Source organism: Athalia rosae, chromosome 6 (genome assembly GCF_917208135.1).
Source record: "Athalia rosae chromosome 6, iyAthRosa1.1, whole genome shotgun sequence".
In the NCBI taxonomy this organism is placed as follows: Eukaryota; Metazoa; Arthropoda; class Insecta; order Hymenoptera; family Athaliidae; genus Athalia; species Athalia rosae.
Genome location: NC_064031.1, coordinates 10913219 through 10938798, shown reverse-complemented (window position 1 = coordinate 10938798; position 25580 = coordinate 10913219). Strand labels below are relative to the sequence as shown.

General features: G+C 44.0%; 2 protein-coding genes across 7 annotated transcripts in view; one reads left to right on the top strand and one right to left on the bottom strand.

Annotated features, from left to right (window-relative positions):
- Positions 1 to 16052, bottom strand: part of LOC105685017 (hemicentin-1) — a 131590-nt gene extending 115538 nt beyond the window's left edge. For 2 of the 6 annotated variants that reach the window (XR_007278913.1, XM_048656859.1), the window contains exon 1: positions 14415 to 16045. Coding sequence is in view for 4 of the 6 variants with exons in the window: in XM_048656859.1 (XP_048512816.1) it covers positions 14415 to 14493 (79 nt within the window). In the remaining 2 variants the exon portion in view is untranslated. Of the gene's footprint in view, positions 1 to 14414 lie in introns of all 6 variants that reach the window. The other 4 variants (XM_048656857.1, XM_048656858.1, XR_007278912.1 and 1 more) reach the window with 3 other exon arrangements.
- LOC112695047 overlaps positions 1 to 25285 on the top strand; it is a 30750-nt gene extending 5465 nt beyond the window's left edge. Inside the window, exons 2-5 of the mRNA XM_048656870.1 lie at positions 1854 to 2009; positions 24033 to 24158; positions 24747 to 24874; positions 25225 to 25285. Of these exons, the coding sequence (XP_048512827.1) occupies positions 1854 to 2009; positions 24033 to 24158; positions 24747 to 24874; positions 25225 to 25269 (455 nt within the window). The 3' untranslated portion in view covers positions 25270 to 25285. The remainder of the gene's footprint in view (positions 1 to 1853; positions 2010 to 24032; positions 24159 to 24746; positions 24875 to 25224) is intronic.
- The last annotated feature ends 295 nt before the right edge of the window (positions 25286 to 25580 follow it).

The window sequence follows — 25580 nt, the reverse complement described above, 5'->3', positions numbered from 1 at the left end:
GCGAACGTATCTACGTCGCTCACTCTCATATATTACAGATGTCTAACATCATTAATATTGGAAACATTGCGACGCAATTAGCTCGTCGATATGTGAAGCTTTCGATCTACTCAGACGCCTATTCATTTTTGATCAGATCAAGGTAATTAATCGGGGTAATCGAAGCGAATAGTCTGGTGTATACCAACAGTCTACTGATTAATCCAAATTCTCGCAACGTCTGAGGCATCGATCACGAGAGGTAGAGTCCGGTTGATGGAACGAAAGACCCCCTATTATACATATATACACGTACGTAACATTCGACTGGTCGCACTGCACGCGTACAAATCGCACGTGCATCGATCGTACACATAGGTTACGCACAGTGTGGGTGGAATTCATGAAATTTATTTCAATATACAATATGGACGATTGAATTGGATCGGTATTCATTCGAGTGCATTCGATTCACTCTTAGGTCGTCGTTGTTGTTGTTGTTGTTCTTGTTACTGTCGTTGGTTGTTCTTTGTTGATTCATTCCGTTCACTTTAGAATTCAATTTACAAGCATTTCCCTCCTTATTCCGCTCTCAATATTTCTCGACAATTCCGCGTCATGGTCGGCTGCAGCATCTTTCGCAGAGATTGATATGCAGTTCATTATTGTCCAAAGAAACTCGATGGAACTCGAGAAAGGAGTACAGGAACTCCGCAGAAGGGACGAGGAGGAGTGGATGAGTAGTTTTAAATGTTGGGTAGCTCGTTGCAGCTAACTTGTTTTAAATGAATTTGATTAATTTCTCCGTCGAAGAGTTCCTCGCGCCGCGGAAGATCTCCTCTGTCTATTTATGCTGATTGAAAACTCTCGTCGTCGTCGTCAGCCACCCGTTGTAGGTACTATACGTCGGGTTTGGATCGTAATGAAAGGATTTTTTTCCTTCCCCTTTCTATTTCTCACCGGAGTACGGAAATAGGTAGATACGGAAAACCGAATAACAAGGCTTTGATATAATTTCATAGCCATATTATATGCAGCAGGGATTGATAATTCAGTTTTTCAATTAAAGCGGTACCTACAATCCCATATCGTCTAATAAACTTCACTCCACTTTTCTTTGAGATCATAAACGAGATTGATGAATCTCGGGGACAATTCCATCCGGAATTTCTCCTTCTGCCCAACAATAATGGTTGCCTTTGTCTCGTGCTCTCCGACAACAACTCAGGTACCATTTCGCGATCGCCGAACCTCTTCTCATTTCTACGCCGTCAAAAGTTTGTTTGAGAAAAGCTCCCGAGAAGAGTTTTCGACGGAACGAATTTATTGGAATATACACAATTTCACGTTTCTCCCCCGTATACACATCGGTTCTCATGATTATTATTATTTTTTTTCTCATCATATTACGCCCCCTAGACTTGTCCTTAAAAAATGGTGTAAAATCGAATTTTGACGGTCTCATCCCGCGAACCGTCTCGAAATAATATAGAAAAAACGCATCACGCAGAAAAAAACGGGTGATTAGGCCACAAAATCTCTTCCGAAAAATTCTTCGGTAAAACAAAGTTTGGAAACCACAAAAAAATCAACGATTTTCTCACGAGAAGATAAGCCCCGCATTTTATTTTAGATATCAATCCGATCGGTGAGATGAGAAAAAAAAAAAAAGAAAGAAAGTGCACGTAATTAAAGCACAGCACGTTCCATAGATTCTTCGTTTTTACCGTCTATGTAGGTGAAGCTAGTCCATCGTAACGTTAAAACGCGGCTCAAACATTTGTCGTATTTCCGGATTATAGCGGTGAAACTATATCATATCACGTTATAGCCCTTAACCACGCACCAAGAATTTAATGGAGAATTTATTTCAGTCGCATGGCCATCAGGCGAAAGGCAGCTGGCTAGACCGGAGAAGCCAAAGATATTCGCAGAGCCGAAGCCTTTGACTTTCAAACCGTCACGTCGCGCAACGTCTACGCCGCAGGGTAACCAGACCATGAACTGCTACGTGGTCAGAATCGAGGAGGGTGAGTTATTCACATATTTTAAACATCCGCCGCGAGGGCTATTTAACGCGAATTCCTCGGCAAAATTTCTTTTCCTTCTCTCGCGTTGAGAAACCGCCCTCGATATTAATCTAGTTTCTCCCACCCCAATCGAACGACGTTGCACGCGACAATGAACGGCGGCCTTCCGATCGACTACGACAGGTGCGCCGCGTTCGTGTGCCGAAGTAAAAAAAAAAAATAGAAATAAAAAAAATAAAAAATAAAATACTGACTTCCCCGTAACAAACCTGTCGAACAGCTGACCGAACTTCCGTAATAGATTAGAAGCCTCGAACACCTGCTGTTACCTTCCTTCCTTCCTTCCTTCCTTTCTTCCAGGCTATAGGAGGGACTCGAGTATCCCGGCGGTGGATTTTTAACGGAGTATTTAATGGATTGAAGGGTGCATGCGTGAAAAAGACTAGTCGACGTCGAATAGTTATATATATGTACGTAAGTTGGAATATTTTTTTCGTCGACTATTTTCGCTCGTTTGTCAATCAGCGGTTTAGCTCGCATGGCTTTTCACAGGTGTACATGGACTATTATATTCAATTAGGTCACGCGAGTGGATTTTTGTTTTACTGTTTTCTTTGAAAGTATTTTTTATTCGGAAAGCGTAACGACGTAAGTGAACCGGGGTGGGTGGGGGTGGTAAAATAATTATCGTCTACCGCGTAGCGGGCGCATGTGAACGCGGGGCGAAGGTAGATAGTGGAAAAATTTGATTCACAGTTTCACGTACATACTTTACCCGCTGTAAAGCTTTGTACGCTGCGGATGAAAGTGAAATAGAAAAATTGAATTTCCGCGACGGGTGTGGTAGCGAGAAGAATCCATAGGCTGGATGGGGAGAGAGGATTTTTTACCACTCCATTATAAACGGGAGCGCAAATGAATTACCGCTTGGAACCGCCCGGTGATTCTCTTTGAGACTTTCGACGCCTGGCGTGGCGTAGCGTCTCGTTGTCATATCTGCGTCGTCGCGCGGTACGTACAGTCGACTTAATGGAGTGCTTCGTCCTCATTAGCGAAGCTAATGAAGAAACTCACGTCGCAGGCAGTTCGTCCTTCTGTAGAGAGTATCAACTCTCTACAAGCTCGCAAACTTGAGTGCCCCTCTATCTACACGTGGGTGTATGAGGCGTACGTTCGACATACGTATAAATTATACATGTTGAATATGGTAATTATCGCCCGCGACCTGCGAAAAAATCTGTAAAATTCGAGTCGCGTGAAACGTGATTTCGTCGTCGCTTTTGAAGGATACAATTTTTTCTGTCTTTTCCCTCAGTTCTCGTCTCGTCTCGACAGTCGATATCGCGTGTCTCACACCACCGGATATACAATACCAGTGAAAACGTTTCACCGATCGTTTCACCGTGTTTTTTCTTCTCATCTTTCTATTTTTAGTTTTATCTATTCTCGTTTCACGCCACACCTCGAATTGTTGCGTTGATCTAGATTTTACACGATCGCAACTTTTGTGAAAAAACCAAAGAAAAGACAACATCGAATCGGTGCGGAACGAGCGTGATTGTAAAAACGAGGAATCGAAGGAGAAGAAAAAAAACATTCAACGTTATAAAATTTCATCGAATATCGGGGGTATCTGTCCATCTATGTACATCGAAGAGATATACCATAAAATTGCATCCGACGGTGGAGTACATCGATTTTCCCGCACCAGGTGCACGCGCAGGTATGACCTGACACCGTGCAACGCCGAACGGGATAAAAACGACGGACGTACGAATAAGTTGGACGTTGTAATTCTTTTGAAAATTACACCCTCAAAGACCGTCGGACAATCGAACCCCCCGCGGTGCTTCGGAGTCGGCGATAGGACGGCCAATAATAAAGCCGGTTACCTTAACCCGAAAGTCACGTTCGTCGGTAGCCGGCGTGTTAATTAATGGGGTCACACAGAGCAGAAGAGCGAGGGGCGCGGGAGGCTCGGGCTTGAGGTCGGGCTTAGGGTTGGGGTCGGTGAAGAGGTGACCTCGTGCTAAGCGACCGTAGCTTTCATCGTCATGAAGTCTCATTGTCGAAATTCCCCTACACGTTATGAATTAATACATGATGAATTCGATTTTCACCACCTGAGAGGTAGAGAAAAGAAGGATTGTATGAAAAAAATGGAATAAAAAAAAAAAAGTAACCAATAACCCAACTGAATGGAATGAAAATGAGGCGTCGAAAGATCAGATATTGTACGTATACAATTAGTGCTCACAGACACCTGCAACCTGATGCAAAAGTGGCGATACGAATGAAAAAAACACTCGCGACGAATCTTCAAAAATATATTGCGTTGGAAAAATTTCATCTGAATTGTATGAAACACCTATGAACCACCTTAATTACCCATTCTAAGGTCTTTCGATTATCTTATTATTTTTGTATCGGTAAATGGGGTTAATTACCTACGCGCGGGAATGATCTATCCGACTAATTACAGTGAGTTGGGTGAACGGGATTTGAGACAATCCGAAACAGAGCACCTCCGTTGCGTAGGCTTGTCCATCTTATTAATTGCAATTAGGTGTCTGATACAACGCCCGGACCCTTTATCAATCCAGGTGCATATATACACGGTAGTTGGGCGTTAAACCAAATAACGATACCGCGCCCCAACTCCGCGCGAAATGGGATACAGAATCTTGGAGGTCGGTTCGTAAAACCGCATAGTCGAATTTTCGAAAGCTCCGCCGAGAAGGGAAGCCGAAACCAACCCTCTAGGACTACGCGGTCAACGAATGTCTGGCTTGGACTACGAAATTTCACGGACATAGTTCGACACTTTTGATTCCTCGGATCGGTGTACACCTACTGCAACGGGGTTTTCCGATCCTCACATCCAGCCCGGATTTTAAACTCGGAGTCGGAACCGCCCCGACTCCGCGCCGATTGAAAACGTCCCACTTTTAATCGATCGTCAAAAATCGATTACGTACCTACTCGAAAAATTGCACCGCCACCGTTTAATAACGCTGCTGAAATATAATACAGGAGACAATATAACAATATATATTCGTCGAAGCCATAGCTCCCTCTGTGTGTTACGCCCACTTGTCATTCCAATCAAAAATGGAACCCCGTACACATTGCGGTGCCATTAAATTGAACGAAATTTCATATTGAAATACCGAAAAATTCGCACCGGTGTTACCACCTCGCCTCGTTATTAATATCTGTTCGCCGCCGCTCAAATTAATTTAACAAAATTTCAACCATTCCCGCTACGGCTGATGGGAGGAAGAAAAAACGATGGAAAAAAGAGAAAGAAAAAAAAAAAAATACCAGTCGCCGCCGCATACCGGACACCGTGAAACTTTTGTAATAATTTTATCGCGCGCGGTGTTTGGAATTTTTGGTTTTTTTTTTTTTTTTTTTTTCACATAATCGTCACTCGGAACGTCGCGGGGGTAGTTAGTGTTCTTTGGTACCTTGTAGACGAACTACTTACAGCTCGTAAACAGGGAATTTGGTTTGGCGCGAACTCCGCGAGTTATCGAAACTGCCCGTTATACACGTTTAAACTCCAATATACCTCGAATTTAGGTACACACGTACACGTATATATGTACGAGTTTACGTACATAGCTGTATACATATATTCCTGCACGCGTTATATCCCGATGTATATACAGTATCAACGGTATACATATACGGTACGTACCCTGTAGCGAGGGTTAAACTTTGGAATTAGTTTCCCTACGTGACTCAATGTCTCGACTTTCGGCTCACGGTTACAATCGTATATATATATATATATATATATATATATATACCTTTACCCGAAAAGGGAGGGAAGGAAGGAAGGAAGGAAGGAAGGAAGGTAGGAATCCGGAAGGGATGAAATTTTTTCATTGTTTCATCCTCAACACCTGTAAACCACTCGCGCCGTAGTTGAATTCGCACGAATTCCGTGTATATCGGATATCGGGAAGATCGATGAACTTCTTTTATTTTTGGTCGTCATTAATTCGTTCTCGCTTTTCATATGAGTTGGACAAATTGACGAACGATTTGCCAAATGTCGCGTAAAACTTGGCAAAAAAAAAATAGGTAATTCATCGCCGTATACCTTTTACATGGCGAATTGGATATTTTCACCGTCCCGAGTCGTCGTCCATGAACGTTCTTTTCCAAGAGAGTTTCTTTCACTTGAATTCTCTATCGTACATAAATAGGATACAATAGCGTCTTTTAATATCGGTGTATAGTGAAAAGAGAGAAGAAGAAAAAAAGGATAACGTACGGCAAAGGGTATAAAAGTGAAGTGAAATAAAACAAAATAAATTCAGGTCAAACAACCAAAGGCCGACGTGTTTCGCACAACCCGATGGTTCGATAGGAAAATTTTTCATCGGTGGTTCAACCCTCCCCCCCTACCTCTCGTTGGCTATCATGCAGCATCCTTCAACTTGGACCGAATCCCTTCCAACAAAATGAAACTTGTCCTCGTATAGGTATACACAGCGACCATCTTATTTTCAATTACTTGGAAAACTTGTACCGTACCTACACTATGTACAACAAATCTAGTGAAGGTGAAACGAGAAAAAAAAAAAAAAGAAAAGAAAATTTCAGAGGATATACCATTTTTAGAACGATAAAGATAAAATTGAAAAAAAGAGCGCAAAACAAAAAGAAAATATGGAAAAGCTTCGAGTTTATTTTATTCGGGAGAAAGGGGGAGAAAAAAGTTTACACAATTGCACGACGTAGATTGACCCAGTGAATATATGGAACGAAATACGTGAATTCAATTCATACCGCGATTATTACATTCGAATAAAGGGTCACCGGGGGTCACACCTTCGGGGTCACCTGTGCGGTACAAGCGAGACACCAACCCTCCGTATTTCCCTTACCTTTTTTTTAACTTTCATATTCATGGCGGCAGATCGAGCTCAATGCGATAGCGATAAAGGCATCGCTCCGCTGCCAAATTTCAATGGGCTCGCTACATTCTATGCGGATCATCATCTGCCTTTCCCCCCGTACACATATGTACCACGTATGTACCTTATACACGTCTGCACACCCATGGAACGTATGTATTTATCTGAAACATTTTCAATGCAAGCCGCAGTCGCTCTCCGGTCAACGAAATATAGCTACAAGCGATATATCCGCGGTACGAGTAGCTTGCGGAAGTCCGGGTCATTCTGACTAACGATCGATGAAAGACGGATCGCTTTTTCCTCCGCGAAATTCATCGTCGATTAAATTTACGGCAACGGTGAGAAGAAGAAGTTCACCTTTGATATGCGGTGATTTCTCCCTGAAGTTAACCACCCGGCCGACAATTTCTAATAATCGCGCCGTTGTTCGCAACGACGACGTCATTCACAGGGGATGATGATAAGATTGAAAAACAAAATTGATACGTTGTAAAAATTTCGCAAAATTTACGTGTAATGGAATATTCCGCGCTAATTTTTTCACGCTTGTATGTAGCAGCGTATAGATATTTATAATATATCTTCGATAGTACGTAGAAAAAGTAAAGGAGAGAAATGCGAAGCAATGGTTGAAGGGGTGCGGGGGACCAGCCAATAAACGGTACGAGAGCGTAATCTGCCTCTAAGCGCGGGTCGTCGGACGCGCGGCGGTAGGCGGGAGGCGGTAGGTGAAAGAGGAAAGCAAGGAGAGTAATTTGCATTCGCGCGAGGAGTTGATGTGGTTTTTGCCCGGGAATCGCGAAGGGGTATTCGTCGTGTAGATATGTCTGTGGAGTATGTGTAACGGTAGGTATACATAGAGAAAGGTATAACGTGGTAGGAGGCGGGGGAGGAGGACGAGGAGGAGGAGGAGGAGGAGGAGGTTGAGCGGAAGTGTATTAGTATAAGCATCGCGCGCAACGGTTACGGGAAACAGGGGCGAACGTTATCTCGGCTCGCACGCCGCCGTCTTTTGTAAAAAACCGCCAATTTCGTTCGCTACGATTATCAGCAGACACGTCCGAACGACCCGCTATCGCGCCCATCTAACTTCAACGATTACCACTTACGTGATTACAGGTGGATAAACTTTCGCATTCCCACATAAACTTCGAAAACCTGAAAACCGAATGAATTTCACCGCCGCGCCCGGCTGCGCGCTCGACGTCCCAGCAGAAAAAAAAAAAAAAAAAAAAAAAATCGCCGCTTCATTCCAAAACGATCGGAGGGATCGTCCGAATTTTTTTCATCAGCCACGATCTTATCGGGGACGATGAGAAAAGACACGGGAGTTCCTCGAACGTGACATTTATATAACGACAGGTGCTTCCCTACGCCCACTACACGCGTCATGTAAGTATACATCGATGTGCTCGTTCGGAATTGTCATCGGAATTTCATCGAAAGTTCGCGCATACGTGTCGCCGTCGATGTAAACGCATGTAAACACGAAGACGGATGTAGGAAGAAACTCAAAGGACAAATATAAAGGGAAATAGGTGGAAGAGGTAGAAAGAAAAAAGAAATGAGGTACGCGTGGTATAAACGGGGATGGATGCGGAGCTCGAGCGTAACGGTGGAGAAAAGATTCGGTGTGTTTGTTTATGCGTTCATATATCCGACATTCGCCCTTGATCCGATGGGGCGCGTTTGCTCAGGAAACAAACTCGGGGACTTTCCTGCGTTTGAAGCTTATGTACCCATATCTGAAAAGGGGTGGAAATACTCCATACCCGTGAAGCCAGATGCGGAACACGCGATGTGTGCCGAAAAAATTAAAACAGGCCGCGTTTTCGATTCAGTCGTTGCGGATTTTTTTTTTTTTTTTGCTTTTTCTCCATTCGGAACACCCGACTCACCCCCCTCCCGAAAAGTGGATGCGAATAATCGTAATCAGAGAGGGTTGTGGACGAAATATGCGGGTTATACAGAAGACGTATCATACGTTTATTTCGATAGCGGTATTTATATCGTATCTGCATTATTATAGGAGTAAAGCGGGCGGAAATAAAGAATATGTTTCTCGACGAGGAAACGAGGCGAGAATACGATCATATCTGGTTATAAAATATAAGATATTACGTCTTCGATATATAGGGGGTAGGTATATACACGATTTCAGATGATTTGTTAGAGGGAAACTCGCGTATTCGCGGGGGGTTCGCCCACGCGCGTTCTCTTCGCGGAAAGGGCGATAAATTTGTCAATTGCCTTTTCCTTGCCTATCTCCATTTTCTATTCCGCTCGCTCCTCTTGACCGAATAAACCTTGCGAGCACCCAGAAGCCGAAGACGTGTAACGGATAGTCGGAAAAGGGGGGGAGGAACTTTACCCCAAACACCTGTATTACGAGTTCCGGTCTACCGACGGCAACTTTGCCCGAGGACCGCGAGGTGTATAGCGGCGCGAGAGGAAAAGGTAGTGGAACATAAGGGAACGGGGAAAGGGAGAGTGTGGGAAATCAGGAAGAAGGGGAGAAGAGAAACGCGGAGAAGATAGGGACAGTCGGAGCAACCGGCAGCGTTTTAGAGACGCTCAAGTTTGAAGTCGCAAACGTTTGCCTAGCCGCCACGGGCTGGATTTTCTTAGTTGCTTGAAACTCGGGGCACGAACTCAATTCCCCCGCCGCTCCGGGGCACCCCTTCCCCCCTCCCCCCCCCCACCACCGTAAGTCTCTTAATAACAACACCACCGACACTGTTTCGCGCTATGGCTTCTCATTCCAAAAAAACGATATGAATTATCCAAAATATCGACCATGAAAAAAGTGCGACCTTTCACAAATTTGTCACGTGGAATCGTTCGCATCTGATTCGACCGAATGTTCATCTTCTGTAACGATAATATCTGCTACGGGGTGAAACGGACGTTTTATGTTATCCAACGAATCGTGCAGAGCATCAGATGTGTAATCCCGTATTAAGAGTTCAGCTGTAGTCTTAGGGGATTATATCTAACGACCAAACATTCCTAGAACTCTGATCTCAGCTAAGAAAAAGGGGAGAACTGGATCTCGGCAAATAGTTCCCCCCCCCGCCCCTGTTCTACGCGCGCATCCGAGAGAACGGGAGAAAGCGTTCGGATTTTCATTTCAATTTCGATTCAAAATCGATGGGTAAGGTATTCTCTCGTTGCAGTTGCCGTTTACGCGCATCAATTTTAAACCGGGTCTTTGACCAGATAACGTTGACAATGTAGCCGCGCTCGGTGAAACGAGTGTTTAAAGTTTTATTTCTCTAATCATTATTATTATCGTGTGAATCTTGGCAATTATCACTTCCGCTTTTGAGGCAACTACTATTTTCGCGGTGAGTTGTACGGAGTCGCGGGTGATGCGAAAGTTACGCAAACGCCGCGCGCCGCGCGCTGGCCTATAATTATACTTATGAGTGAGCTTATCCCGGTAGAACGCGACGCGTCTCTCCGTTTCTATCACTCGATGCTTTCGGTTCTCCTTATAGTTCCGCCTCGTATTCACTCCCCGTTTCACCCCACCCCACTTCTCCATCTCCTTATGTATCACGTCTCTATGTAAATCGTATAGTAACGTACCTGGTACCTATAGGTGGGGAGACTAATTCCATTTGAACTCCCTAAGTAAGATTGATAAGCGCAAAGTAGCGAGAAAATTTCATTTCACGCTAATTAAAGTTCGGTACAAATCACCTGTAGAGAGTCTAGGAAAACGAAGTATACGGAAAATATTTTGAAAATTTTTATCGTGTCGTTGGAAGAAAAAAAAAAGAAAAGAAAAAAAAAAATGAACGAAATTCTGTTTTCAGTTCGGCAAAAAACTTTCGGCAGTATTTCGATGGTAGTAATTTTATAGTTACGAAAAAACTTGATCGCGCTCGCGTCACCGGTTAGGAATATCCGTTCCGATTGCGCGATGCTTTTCTTCCCTCCTTCCATATATCGTACGGCGACTGGTTATACTAATTATAATCCAGGGTTGAGCATATCCGAATTTTCGGACTTTAAAACTTTCGTGTGTCGTGCGCCGGCATTGTATATAGCCGAGCCGAATCGAAATCTGGGGCAGCCGCGCGTAGTCCGAAGACTATTTCCAGGCACGCGCGAAATTCTTGCCGCTCACCAATATCGTCGTCTTCGCGCTCGCTTTTGACTCGCCGTCTCCATTTGATCCGCCTCTCCCGGCCTCGCTCTACACGAAATACGGATATATTCATCTCCGTCTCACGAGGACCAAGGAATATCGAAAACACTCCGTACGAGAGTGCGACGGGCGAGACAAGATGAATGAAGAAAAAATTGCGTTCTGTGCGCCCGGCGTAGCCGCCGCGGATAAGTTTTTTTTTTTCGAAAAATTTTCACGCGATTTTTATCATTCGATACAGCTATACATACTCGAAAGTGGAGCCGTTGGGCAGATCTAAACATTCCCCGAGTCTCGTAATTTAATGTTATGCGAACGAGGTGGATTTTATTGTACTTTGAAGCACGTAGCCTAAATCACCGGAGTTGTTCAAGAGCTACTTGGAATGGGTTTATCGCGATACTAATAAGCACCCGAAAATAAAGTAGAGTTATATAAATTCATATTTTCAAGGAAAACTACCCACTGCTTCGCGAATTTATAACCCTCGGCGCATTTTACGTGTACGGCTGGTAGGGTGGGAAGAGAAAAATGAAAACCGGAGCATCTTTAGACACCGTCACGTCACTCGCCCAGATTCATTATCACCTACTCGCTCACGTGAGCGAGATCAAAGAAAATTTTCTCGAATGAATCAATTATTATAATTCCGATATATATCGCGCGTTACTAAGGTCTCGTCGTACGTGGTTCGAAGTGACTCCGATCGTGAGCGAACTTGCTTGACGTGTGCGGGGGGGCGAACGTCGTTTAATAACGCGGCATCATGAATCGCTTACCTATTCCACGTGTAGATGAAATTACCTAATTAGTCCTTCGCTAGGTTTTAGTACGAAACTCGACGGTTTCAGCCCCTCCGGTGATTGTGTCAAGTCTAATCACTACTCAAAATTGATTTCACTTACAATTAGCTGTAGCTCTGGGAGGGTGTACGTAGGGTCGCGGGTCTTCAAATTACAGATCTTCCGTCGCACGGATGGGTGTGTGCCTACTGACGATAAAATTTGTCGCTTTTTCATTTAATCCGGAAACGTAATGATTTTAAGCTCTTTGCGCCGATTTTTATTATTTTTCGCTTTGACCTTTCGAGCTTTTTCGGCTCGGGCAGCGTAAGGTGGATCACAAACGAATGTATTTCCCCCTGTTTGTTTCGACTTTTGATTTTATACCTTTTTCAATTAAGCCGTACACGAATTCGTAGGGAAAGGGAAAAGAGGTTGAGCAAAAAAGTTAAAAAAAAAAAAAACAAACGTCGCTAATAATTGAATTACATGGAAATATGTACATCTCAAACTTTGACTCTCAATTAATCGCGAACCTTTGTAAAATTTGATTACACCCAAAAGAAAAAAAAAAAAAAAGAGAGATAGACGACCCGAGTCATCCGCAGAACTCGACCAAATAATATCGAGCTTCTGATACGAGTTGAAATTTCCTTTTTGTTTTTCGTTATCCTTGTCAACCTTCGCGAATATTATTACAATTTGACGCACATTATGTTTTCTCATCAAATTACTTCGCCGTGTGGCGAAATAGAATTAAGGAAAGAAAAGAATTACGTCGAGTTTCGAGCGTACTTGTATCGAGAGGTTTTCCGTTTCCTTTTTTCAGTTTCTCATCTTGTCCCTTTTCTTTCAACTTTCGAGACATTTTGTATATCTAGGTATAGGTATATACGCCAACACAGACGTGCATTTGCGAAACGATACGTTTATCTGTTTATCGATGCCATTTTGGTTTCCGTATTTTTATTTTACTTTACTCCACCGTACAACAGAAGAATCTCCGTCTTTGAAAATCACTTTTCTCCCGGCAATATCTCCAACAGTTGTTCTATTCCGTTACTCGGAGGGCGAGGTTGAAGCGCACCTATACCCTGCACAGTGGTGGGTCTTGCGGTGGCTGGTGGTTCGCTCCGAGATCGAGTTGAAGTCGATTCGAAGCTGCAGCGAAAATGGTATTCAAATTCTCAACAACACGGCATCGGTAACTCCGGTACGCGTATAGGTATATAGCGGCGGTTCGCCTGTGTACGCGGTACCTTTCGCGGCAGCAGCAGCAGAAGTACCATTGCACCGATATACTTCGGATCCGCCTTTTCCCTGTTCTCCGTCTCCACCCTGAGAAATGAATCCGCGAAAGAAAAACCACTAATATATATCCGCGCCCGTAGGATCGACTTCGTTCTTTTCTCTCAACCGACTCACACCTGTACCAAATTATCTCAGCTCCTCCCACGCACCGGTACAAAAAATACACACAATCGAAATACCATTTCGACGAACATATTCGATCGAAGACACGATTCCCAAGGATCTGTTATCCTGTCACCTGATTCGCGAATTCTGAATTCATCGCACCGGTTTGATTATTGAAAAAAAAAAAACAAAAAAAAACGAAGAAGAAGTGAAATGGAAGGGAAAAAACCAGATCTCTGTACACGGTGTCTCATTTGTAATAACGAGGTAACCAGATTTGTAGGTGCATCGCGGTAAGGCACCCAAGGTTATGCGGTGGAGCATGAGTGACTCCTGTGCAATCACATTAGCATGACAATAGCGAAGTAACTAAACCGCTACCGGCACCGTTGTTGGGGGTGGGCTAAGGAGGCTCGTAGATCCGCCGGGGGTGTAAGCTAGAAAAGGAGGTAGATAAAGGGGGGGGGGGGGGGGGGGGTGGAGGCTGCAGAGGAGTATGACGAGATCAAGAGTGCGCGAGATATAAAACCCGTTGCGGAGGTACCGGTGTACAGTGTATACCTGTAACAACACGTAGAGATGCAACGGCGCGTATTACCGTACGTAGTGCTGTAACGATGGCAGAACAAAAAAAAAAAGGAAAGAAAAATAGAGAGAGAGAAAAAAATCTCTCTCCACGACGATATCGAGACGAGAAGAAAAGAGAAAATGAAAGAAAAACGAAGAAAAGAAAAAGGGGATGAGTTACCCAGCCGACAAACTTCTGATGTAGCGAACCCTATAAAATCATATGTATATAGGGAAGTTAAAGCGAATTCCGGGACCGAAGCTGGGTGGTTTTTTTTTTTTTTGTTTTTTTTACTTTGAACTCTAAGCAAGCCACTGGGATACAAGTTTTTTTTTTTCTCCCGATACGCTGAACGCCGGGTGCTGTAAAATTAGCCTCGTCGAGAGAAGACACTCGCATCGTTGAGGGTGGGGGAAGGTAAGACGATGGGAAACTTGACTCGATTCCTTGTTCTACTCACAATCAATGTTGAGAGAAACCTGAGGATATCAACGACGACTCTCGGATGATAATAACCACCCCGTGAGTGAATAATGGATGGATTCTTACCTTCGATTAAGGGGATGAAAAAAGCGGCGAAGAGTCCGCCGAGGACGAAAAATCGCTGTGCAGCTTTTGAGGCACCCATTCTCGCGGCGTGTTACACAATGCGAATTTTTCCGCGGAGCTGATCTCACTACCTTATCAAGACGAGAGAACCAACTAACGGGAGAACAAACTTTGGGCCTATTTAAAATATTTTCAAAAAGCGTTCAGCTTTTTATCCGTTATTCGAAAAGAAGCCAATGCCGCTGAACCTCCTCTTGATACTCTACTGTATTTTTTAGGCACTGTTTATAGGTATTATTTCCTGCATTTTGATTTTGATCTTCAAATTGACTTCCGACAGTGAAAAATACTCGACTGATTATCATTCATTCATTCGTTAATTATTTTTCTTTGTTGTTTTTTTTTTTTTTGTAACGCACAGTTGAAAAACTCACGTATCGCGAAAAAGAAAAAAATCGACGAACAAAAAAACGTGACGACGAATTTTTTAACTCAGATGTCGCAATCACTGGTAATAAACCTGGTAGTTATAGGTGAGTAGAATTCTGAGGGCACACGTTTTTAACCGGAGGATACATCAACCTGATAAAACACTTTTATAGTAAGTCGTGAGCGAGTGTTGGGGAGGTAGGGTAGTCCGCCGTCCCAAAGGAGTTTAAACTGGGGTTTAATTACGGAAGTTTGCGAAAGAATTTAGAGCCGGAATTTAGTATTTTAGAGAATTCCATCAAGTAGCTCTAAACGCCTGGCAGGACCTCCTCCTGTTTTACGGGGGTCGATTATTGCCGTACGCGTATATCTATAGGTGTAGGTCGCGAAGCGGTAAGTGGAGCCACCCGAATCCTGCGACTCCGTTAGATCCACCTCCCGGGGGGCGATATTTTAAACCCGGTCGCTATGAAAACCGATCACTAATTACCTCCGGTGATTCGCGGTATCATTGATATTCACACTTCTCTTTAGACGAGATATTATTTTGAATTATCAGCACCATGGGATGTTGTTTCCCTGATTATTTCGAACGTTATTTAATTAAAATCCAATGATCGCCGGGACGCGTTTCAGCGTTAACAACTTCCATCCATCAATTTCAAAACGGTACACTACACATCCATTTTTTCATTTTTTCCACCCCTTCGTCTAATTGTTATTTCGTAGTTCCGACCGAATTTCGATTGAGCACTTTTTAACCAGATTTTCAAACGTTAAAAATCACGAGAATCACGAGCAGTTTCTGCACGATCCGAGCTATTGGGTTTCAGTAATCAATGTAAAAGTAGGTATTGAAGTTAGTTCGGAACCCTTGAAGTTGTTTTGCGGTGCCTCGTTTTCGATTCTTTTTTTGGTTTTTTGATCTTGAATTATCTCGTGTTGCTTCGGGGCACCTTTGTCGATAATTTCTTTTTTCTTCTACGATCATCTATTCTTTTATTTTCTATCGATCATTCATTTATGTATTTTTTTTTCAATTTTTTTATTTAATTTTTTTCTCCTCTTTCGTTGGGGAAGGACTGTAAAGGACTCCGGTGAACGCGGATTGCGCGACCGTACGAGGGTTTGACCCGCGAGCAACTAAACGTGCTCGCTGCGATGAGAAGCGGCGGTGGCGGCAGCGGAGGCACCGACTTTTCGTTCCACATTCCCCCAAACGTTCGGTCGAATGTTCGCGCCTCTTCCTACGCGCACCTGCCGTCTAAAATGACATGCGCATGTTCAACGACCCACTCACGGACTCCCACCGACGACGTCCTTGCGCTGCACCGGATCATCCCGAAAGAGATACCCTTATTTCTCAGAACGAACCCCGCGCACCCCCCCGCGAAGCGAAGGAGACGATAACGCTCTTCATTATCTCTCGTCCGAAACATGCTTCGCATATTTTCCAATTTCGGGGATCGGTTTTTCCTTTTTTTACCCTCCCGTCGCCTCATCCGCCGGGATAACTGGACCACGGAGAAACGCTATAAATTCGATATCAATCTCCGGCGAGCGGTGGTCATAATTCTGGTAACGAGGTCTGGAAAGTTTCGATTTTTTTGTTTTTCATCTTTCTTGACCGCTAAAGTTTGCGCAAGAGTTGTTTTTGCAATTATATCAATTGCCCGCGATTCGATTGGCGTAGGTCACGAAGGTCGATTGTCTCGAGTTTGATTAGACCGTGGCAAAAAAAAAAAACAATTTTTCTCAAGATAAAAGAAAAAACCAACTCGTGTTCGGATCGGTTGAATTTTGGTAAAAACTTGCCAGCACTCGAATTGACGAGAGACTGTATAAATATTTGTCGAAGTTTGATCTCCGGAACGGGATTAGGCAACAGAAATTATGGAATAATACGATTTTCGGTAATCTGCAGCAGCTCGGCGGCGGCTCACTATATTATACGTGATCTTAATTTGAGGCTTGGTGCTCCGTGAGGCGGTTCAATTGTTTCCGTTTCAATGCATCCCCAAAGTGGTACCCCCCCCTCCTCGGAAACTTTCCTGCGGTATTCACTTTCTCCGACGGTAGCGGCAGCGGCAGCCGCACCAGAACCAGCATCGCCGGAAGAAGAAGGAGAAGAAGCAAGTTCTTACGTAGACTGAACGACGGCCGGATCCAAGCACAAGAATTTACTCTTACGACGAGGCTAAAGAAAACCGCTTCAACCGGGAGGATCACTTCATTAAACTTTGCCACTTTCAACGAGACTCGTATTATCGGCTAATTGAACGCGGAGACGTGTTTGCCCGAATTTACGTCTCAGTAAATCGCGTGCGGTCGTCTCGCGCGCCTCGTCGTCACGTCCCGCGCCGAAGGGCTCGAGTGATCTGATCGAAAATTCAGAAAATTTATTGATAATTATGTGAAAACAAAAAAAGGAGAGAAAAAAAAAAATTCACATCGCTCACGGCTTATTCAGATTTTCCATTGGCTTTTCAACCGATTGAACTTGAGATCGGTTTTCCAATCGAGTTCCGAGAAGGCCGTTTCGACGTCTACTTCGATTTCGTGCCCGTGTATTTTCACGGACATTTCAAGGACCGTCTGAACATCTAATTTCTGAAATATCGTCGCATCGGCCTTTCTTTTCGTCACCATGTTCGATACAGCCCTTGCCCCGCTCCGCTGAATGCTCAGACTCGATGGGTACTCCCTCATGGTCTCGATTATCAAACGCGGCGCTTCGCGAGCGTAAAAAACGTCGACGTTCGACGGGCATTCTTCGGTCAAAACGGCCACGCAACCGAGTCCCAAGGTCGACACCGATCCCGTCTGAAAGCAGAAAATTTGAAATCTTTCGCTTTTTCTTCTGTTTTTTTTTCTTTTTTCTCTCGAATCGCGGACGACCGATGTTTGCCAACAAGGATGCGTTATCGTACGTGCGGGATAACATGCGAGAGATTGCGCGGACCCCCTTCGGCGAATCACCGAGGGCCGTCGAAACCAATCGCTGCACCGTTGCGAAATTCCAGCGCACTCTTTGGCTTTCGTCCAGTTCCACGAGGCTTTGCCATCATTCGAACCGCTGCACCGAACCGAGTCTCACGCTCGTACCACCTGTGTCATTCAACCCCCCCCTGACCTTCCCTTTCCCTCCCATACCCCTTCGCCGACGTGTCGAGATCGTATGAAATTCTCTCAGAGGCTTGAATTACGCGTATAACCGGCGCGATCGAATTTTCTCATCGCGATATCGATCATCTCGTCGAAAGTTAAAAATGCGAACGAAGAAAAAAAGAAAAAAAAAACAATCATTTTCATCGATATCCGCGTAGCGAACACCGGATTCTCGCAGAAGGTGATATAACCGCGCTGCATCGCGGCCGTTCTCTTTCAACTCTTTACTTTTATTACCGATGCGAAGTGAAATCTATTATTATACCAGTGCAAAGCTTACCCGGTAACAGGATTATTTGTAAAAATAGCTTCGCGAACTTTAAAACAAACCGTGCGCGCTCCTCGGATATTTTTACGATACGGAGTGTATATTTCATTTTACCATCGTCAAAGTAATACGGTTAGCGGTGCAGCTGCCGAAGCCGGTTGCGCATCAGGTGCAAAGTCACCTTCCCTGCGTCAGTTCGGTGTGCGTTTTATTTGACGGATTGATCATTATTTTTGTCTTCTCTTTTTTTTCTTGCCTACGTACAGTCAATTACTTTTTATGGATGTTTTACGTTACTTGTTAACGTCACTCACTTTTATTCTACGCATCGTTGAAATTATCGCAGCCGCAGCCCCTCGAGCGACAATATTAACCTTGACGCGGTAATTTTGGGCGAGAATTTTCATCAGGCGAAGGACCAGACAGTTCAGGTTCTCGTTGTCGGGAAATAAATCCATCAGTTCGAGAATCGTATCTATGCCACCGGCGTCTTCGAACATGGAGTAAAATTCTACGCGCACCAATAGGACCACCTGCGTTTGCAGTAACTCGCGGACCACCCTCTCGTCGTGCTTGAAACCTGCGAATGAAAAGAAAAAATCCCACGGAAGTGTCGGTCGTCCGTACGATTCGTCGAGTTTTATTCTCTCACTTCGAAGGAGCGTCGTGATACGAGGCAGAACGTAGTTGGCAATTTTTCGCGTCCGATTCACGGAGTTGGCGTAATCGAATTCCGGGTCATCGTCGAGAACCAGAGCCCTTAGGAACGAGCATACCTCCCGTAAATAGCTTCCGCTGAGGGGAGGTGATACTCTTCCGATAATATTCATCACCGCGTCCAAAATCGTCGTGTCGAATATTCTCTCTCTGTTTCTTTCATTTTTTATACAGCAACGTTTCATCCATCGTATCGTCAGCCGTTCACTCGCGACACTCTTCTCGGTTTCCAACGTACTTTATCCGATTCGACCAATGAATTAATTCCTCTCAATTCGATTTAAGAACGTAATTGATTCTCACCTGATTTGATAAGCGATTCCCTCATCGGTGAGTAGGTTCGAGTCGAACGCGGCGAGTCTTGTCATGATCTTCAGGGCTGTGCGAACGATTTTTTTGTCGTTTTGAAAATTCTTCAGCGCGCGAAGAATCAGGGGATAGGCTTCGGCGAAAGTAGCTTGCGTTTTCGATTCGACATTTTTGTCGAATTCAAACATTAACCTCACCAGAGAATCGTGAATGTTGCCCGACTCATTTTTGTCCGTTAAATGCTTCTCCAGCAGCCCCAGAAGTCCTTTCACCGTGCCGCTCGAAGCCCCGGCCAATAACTCGTTACCGGCATCCGGACATTTCGAACGTTCTTCTCCCACGATTTCGGGAGTTTGATTTTTCCAAAAATTCTTCATCGCCGGGCGAACGACTTTTGAGGCTCGATACGCGCGAACGAACCTTCGTTTTTTTTCTATGCCGGAACAACCACGCGCGCTCATCTCAATAAAAACGGCCAAACCAGCGTCCAAATAGAAATTGGTTAACCATGAGACGGTGAAATATATTTTAGGTGGATTGCTTCTCGTCGAAAGACTATTCTCGGTTCGATGATATGCTTTTTGCTGACCTTGCGCCGCGATTCAAGTCCAGGTCAATTTTTATGACCTTCGTTTACATACGTATAAAAGCGTGTCACGTGCACACCCACACTCGCCCGTACCTTGTATACGAAAATTTTGGAAAAAGGAAAATAAAAAAAGGAAAAAGGTTCGACTATAAATTTTGACAACCCCAGTACCGGGTCACCGGCGATCTTTTTTACGATCGTATATTGAAATATACCTATTCAATACGGTTGATTCGGATTCACGAATACGATTTTATTCGTTAACGGTGCTCGATGGGAAAATAAGTTTCGCGTACCTACGTGAATCGCATGGTTAGGTATACGTACACATACGCGCACTACAGAGAGACATGTGAATGTAATCGGGCATAACGGGGGAGATTTTTTATTTATTTATTTATTCGCACAGTTCTATTGAGGGATTAAAAATTCATAGCAGACGAATTCAAGTTCTGTATGAAATTGAACTTTTTTTTTTTTTTTGGACTTTTTTACCTCCCAGTTTCTTTGCTTTATTTTCCTATTCCATTTATGGCCGTTGAATTAAATATCGGTGAACGATAATCATCCGCGTTCCGCTAGAGATATCGGTATTGACGTATTCCCGTACAGGGATTCATACGTTATTATAACCCCGCATGTTGGATCCGATTCACAATATTGTCAGTCGATTTTCGGAGCCCGGCCGCTAACGACGAAAGGGTCCGGTGAAACTTTCGATTTCCCCGACTCAAGAGCTGATCGCGCGTTCCTCCTCGACGTTCGCGAATCCTTTAACGGTGAAAATCTGATCAAGTAAAACCGATCACTCTGTAACTCGGGGTTCTCGTATTACGTCAGATCCTGCATCTGTAGATAGGGTAGAAGAATGAAATCGAAGTGCGAAGTGAATGTGAGTAATTTTACGAACGCAGCGAGTGTCTCGTCGGTTGGATTTTATCCCTTTTTCTTCCCTGAGAGAAAATCGGACAAAATTTCGGACAATGAGGAGTCAGCCAATTCTCATCTAAGTTCTTTTATGCCATAACGGCTATACACGGTATCTCTTAAACGCGACAACCTCCAAGCTCTTGGATTGGTCTTTTGTTCGGTTGAATCAGTCGCCTAACAAGTCACAGAGAAAAGTTTCCTCCTCCTCCGACTGATTTCGTCCTCTCGTTCTCGCTATACTTTTCTCCACGTCATACCATCGACCGAATTTCATCTACCGCCGTATCAAAGTCCTCGCGTCGATCGCGCTAGATGTGCGAGCCTCGATAATAAAGGACCATATCTCTCCCCGCCGTACCATCCGCGTTTACGCGTGCCAAGTTATTTCTATTATGTACAGGTCACATCATTTCAGCGACCTACAGCGTGCGACGGAATCATTACATTTTCCTTCGTTATGACTAGCAAATTCAATCAGCCCGCTGGTACTCAGACTAGGCGAGTGAACGGTAGGTTTTTTTACTCCACATTTGAAGACACTCGTGCGTACGAATATACGGATGAAAAAAAGGATCAGATATAGATAAAGGAATTTATGATTCACAGTTTCTTTTTTAAGGTCGTTATCCGTTTTATTTTTCCGTAGTTCGTACCGAAGAAAATCTCACGGAGCAACAACAAATCATTGAACTAGTTACTCGAAGTATATCCTTTTCCTCCCCCTACCCCTTTTTGCCGTCGGTTCTTGCCAATAAATATCGTCGGAGAACAGAAATAGCGGAAGTGAAGCTTCTCGTACACGTATACCATTCTTGCGTAAAAATTAAAGTTGAAGATGCGTTACGAGGGTGGATTTCTAGTTGAAAAAGTAGTAGTAGCAGTACTACGGCCACTGGTTTTGATGGTCTGCATCTCCGGCGTGAGGGCAACGAGCCGAAGCTCGAGGGGTGTATAGCGCTGGTGAATCCCGGATAGCGTGTGTTGTACGTACGGTATGCACGTATACCCGGGGAGGTTTATTTCCCAAGAAACACCGCAAAGCGTCTCAACTAACTTTGAGAAGTGGTTGCCGGTGGTGCACCAGCCGCGAAGCGACCGACCCCTGGAAACCATCCGGACATTGTAGGCGGAAGGTTTGCGGATAAGCAGCGGAGATGAGGAAAAGGGAAAGGCGCAAACTATGGAGTAGGTAAATTTCACCGGTAACCGTCCTCCCCCTCCAGTTTTAGGTCCTTCTCCCCGTCTGTGCCCATCGGCGACGACACGACGGTACACGTGTGCAGGAGGTCAGGTCGGCGTCTGACACCTACACTTGTACGTATGCAAGATATATGCAATGAAAAGCCAAGAGCGCCGAGCAAGTGGTTCTTTGCCAGGTAGGAGAGGTTCGCGTAACGTGATTTAGACGCACCTCGTCTTGGCTTAATGAACAAACTCGATTAATGCTTAATTATTCGGATACCCGGTGCTTTCATACCGCGCGCTCCACGTAGAACTGAGAGTACAGTCGAGAAGCCCTTCACTCGGCTGCCGGAGAGTGGCTACATCTAATAATGGAGGGTAATTGATTGAATATCCAAGGTAAAAATTATAACAGTTGGGGGTACACGGTGGAGTCCAATGGAACTAATTGATTCTCGGTAATTAGGATATCTACGTATAATTTCGTTACATGTGCCCGATGATTTCTCACCCATCGGTCGAAATTTAAACACCGATTCTTTGACCTCATCAAGTCGTCGTGGAATTTACTCGTAATAATTTTTTTGCGTTCGCTCATTCATTTTTTTCTTTTTTTTTTGGGTACTAATTTCGATCGGTATCGCGTGTACCTACTTCGTTTTTACTCTAATATCGAGGGCTCGATTCACGGGCATATCCACACATAACTTAGCGGAAACCCGTGCGTTGATCTTATCATCGTTCGCTGGATTTCTGTTCAACATTTTGATGTGAAAGCGATAATCCTAGCGGGGTGCGATTTGGCTCGTATAACGTCGAGATTAGATACGCCTAATTAGAAATCGATGGTAGCTCATGACGTTGGGTATAAGGCGAGCATGAATGAAGGGGGTTGGTCGTCGTCGGTCGGTCGGTAGTCCAAATTGAGTTGATATACCTACACTGTATGTACCTATGGAAATTTCACCAACTCCTGCACAATACATCGCTCACAAATGATCCAAATTTTATTACACCATTAGGCACCTCTTTACATTGATGATTACCAACCACATTTTTACCTCAAAATCTACACCGTAACCCATTTGGCCCGCATTTGTCACGAACGCCGGATACGTTTCAAAATTTAATCGGACTCTACGCGTGCTTCGATCATCGGTTCAACGTACACGAAATCCGGAGTAGATTAAATTGCTGGATAATCTTAAGCTAACGATTGTGAGTAACGTTGTGAAAACAGAGAATAATGCTCAAAAGGTGATCTATGAGGACTGGTACGGGCGGATGGGATGGGTCCTGTACCGTGCGGCGTTTTAAGAAGTTCCTGTTCTTCGCGAAGAGGCCCGCGTTCGCGGTTTACTAAAACCTCTTTTGTTTTTCCTGCGGAAAATCTTGGCTGAGTGGTACGTTTCCGTACGTTTTTCCGGGCAAAGCAGCTTACACAAACGAAAGTCTCATGCTCCGTATTTCTGCTCTTGTATATCCCAAAAAAAAGCACCTCGGGTGAAAAAAAAAACTTCGCCGAGTACGTTAATTTATCCAAATCAATCGTTATCGAAAATTCGTTATTCAAAAATAATTGTAAAATTGAATTCTTCGTCGAAAAAACGATCCATTTCAATCACTGTGCTGAGTACAAACCTAAATGTTACTTTGCATCATGCGTAAAGGTACTAGACAAGACAAATTTGTTCCGCTACCTCCGATACATTTTTCGGGGTAAAAAACACCAAAGACTATAAACTCGGACGATCCTCCGAGATTTCGAGGTGTGAAAAATCAAGGATACCCTCATAGGATTTATTGTTAGATCGATTTAATCGACGTTTTCGTCTCGTAGCAAAAGTGTCCTGGAATAATTAGGACTGATACATTACCTCTTGCCTCGAAGAACCGATTAGTTTTCACGAATTGGTTCACATATCGGTATACGTATAGTGATCGAATAAATTGCAACCAATCACGATACGTCCGATCAGAGGCGTGTGATTTGGTATACGGTTAACAGAGTACGTGTGTGTTGTAGGTTTTCAGTCTTGGGTGCTACGGCAGTTCAGCTTCAGTATGGCTTCAGCGACAAGAGCGGCGACATCAGGAGCGACATCAGTAGCAACGCAGATTCCACAGAGCGACGACGGAGAGAGAGATAACGGTGAGCAAACTTTCTTACAAAATTCAGTTCTATGTATATATTTGCTTAAATCGGTTGCGCGAGCGTTTTTCTATGTATTCTGATCTCGACTATTCATAGTGAAAACAGTCGTTATAAATATACCCGCCCAGGTACTGAACTCTGAAAGAACTCTTTAGAACTCTGAGAGATGGCTTTTCAATTGAATCACGCGTTTCATTCTGTTTTTTTAGAATTCGTAGATAATCAATTGATCTATCTGATATAAATTAGATATAGCTATTGTTCTTAATCAACTTTTTATACAAACTTTTGCTGATTTTTGGGCCGTCCATGAAATAGTTTTCAAATCACTCGAGCGTCTGTTTCCCATTGTAGTTTAATTACATTATTATAAGCTTCGCCAAAGGATGTATTGCAAATGCACTCAATGCAGCTGCAGAAAAATTCGTAGGGATGATTTTACAATGATTCACTCAATTTCTTTTCTCAATGAGATACGGAATGATTTATTGATCTTTTTCGTAGATACAAATAGAGTATAAATATAAGCGATTGTTATATCGTGACTTGAATTGTACGTGTGTTATTTTTTTTTCTTCCTGGTAGATGACCATTGTGCGATGCAAGCAAATCAGGACATCAACGAGTCTCTCCAAAGATCGACTCCTCTTCATCCTGTTCCGGTGGAGATGGATCTGCAACACACGAGACGTACAACTCCTTTTTTTGCAGGGGTATGTTTCATTTAATTTATCCCTTTCGAGAGTCCCTAATAGAATCCAACGTTCAAAGTCTGAGTATATGAATTGCACCCCTTGGAAAATATTTTTAAAATCTTCCTCATAAAATCACATCACCCAGCATTACCCAATAGACTCGGTAGATTCATACACCCCCATAATAAAATTCATCAAATACGCCAATAAGGCAAGACAATAATTTATTATCATATAACTTGGTACAATTTATTATAATTCAAGTGTCTTATACTTATACAAGACATACTTACATTATAAAATAAGTCATACATTAGGTAAGTTATGTAATCAGTTGATTAATTGTATATTTGTTATTTATGTTACAGGTCGCATATCTTCCAACGTCGGAGATGCCGTCGCCGCAGTTATGACCCCCTGGACTTCCCCTGTTCATCAGGGGAAGTCCAGGGACCCGTCCCCTGGGACTGCGCGGCCTCCCACCGCCCCCGGGGTCCCAGGGGACCCAGTCCCCGAGGACTTGTCTCCGGGGATTCGGTATCCCCGCTGTAGGGGATGCCAAATCCCGAGGGACATGTCCTCGGGACTGGTCTTCGGGGACGCAAGTTCCCCCAGGGACACGTCCCCGGAGATGCGGTATCCCCGCTGGAGGGGATGCCGTGTCTTTGGGGGCGTGGCCTTGGGGGAATAAGCGTCCTCGAAAATCCCGGGAAAAGGAGGTCCC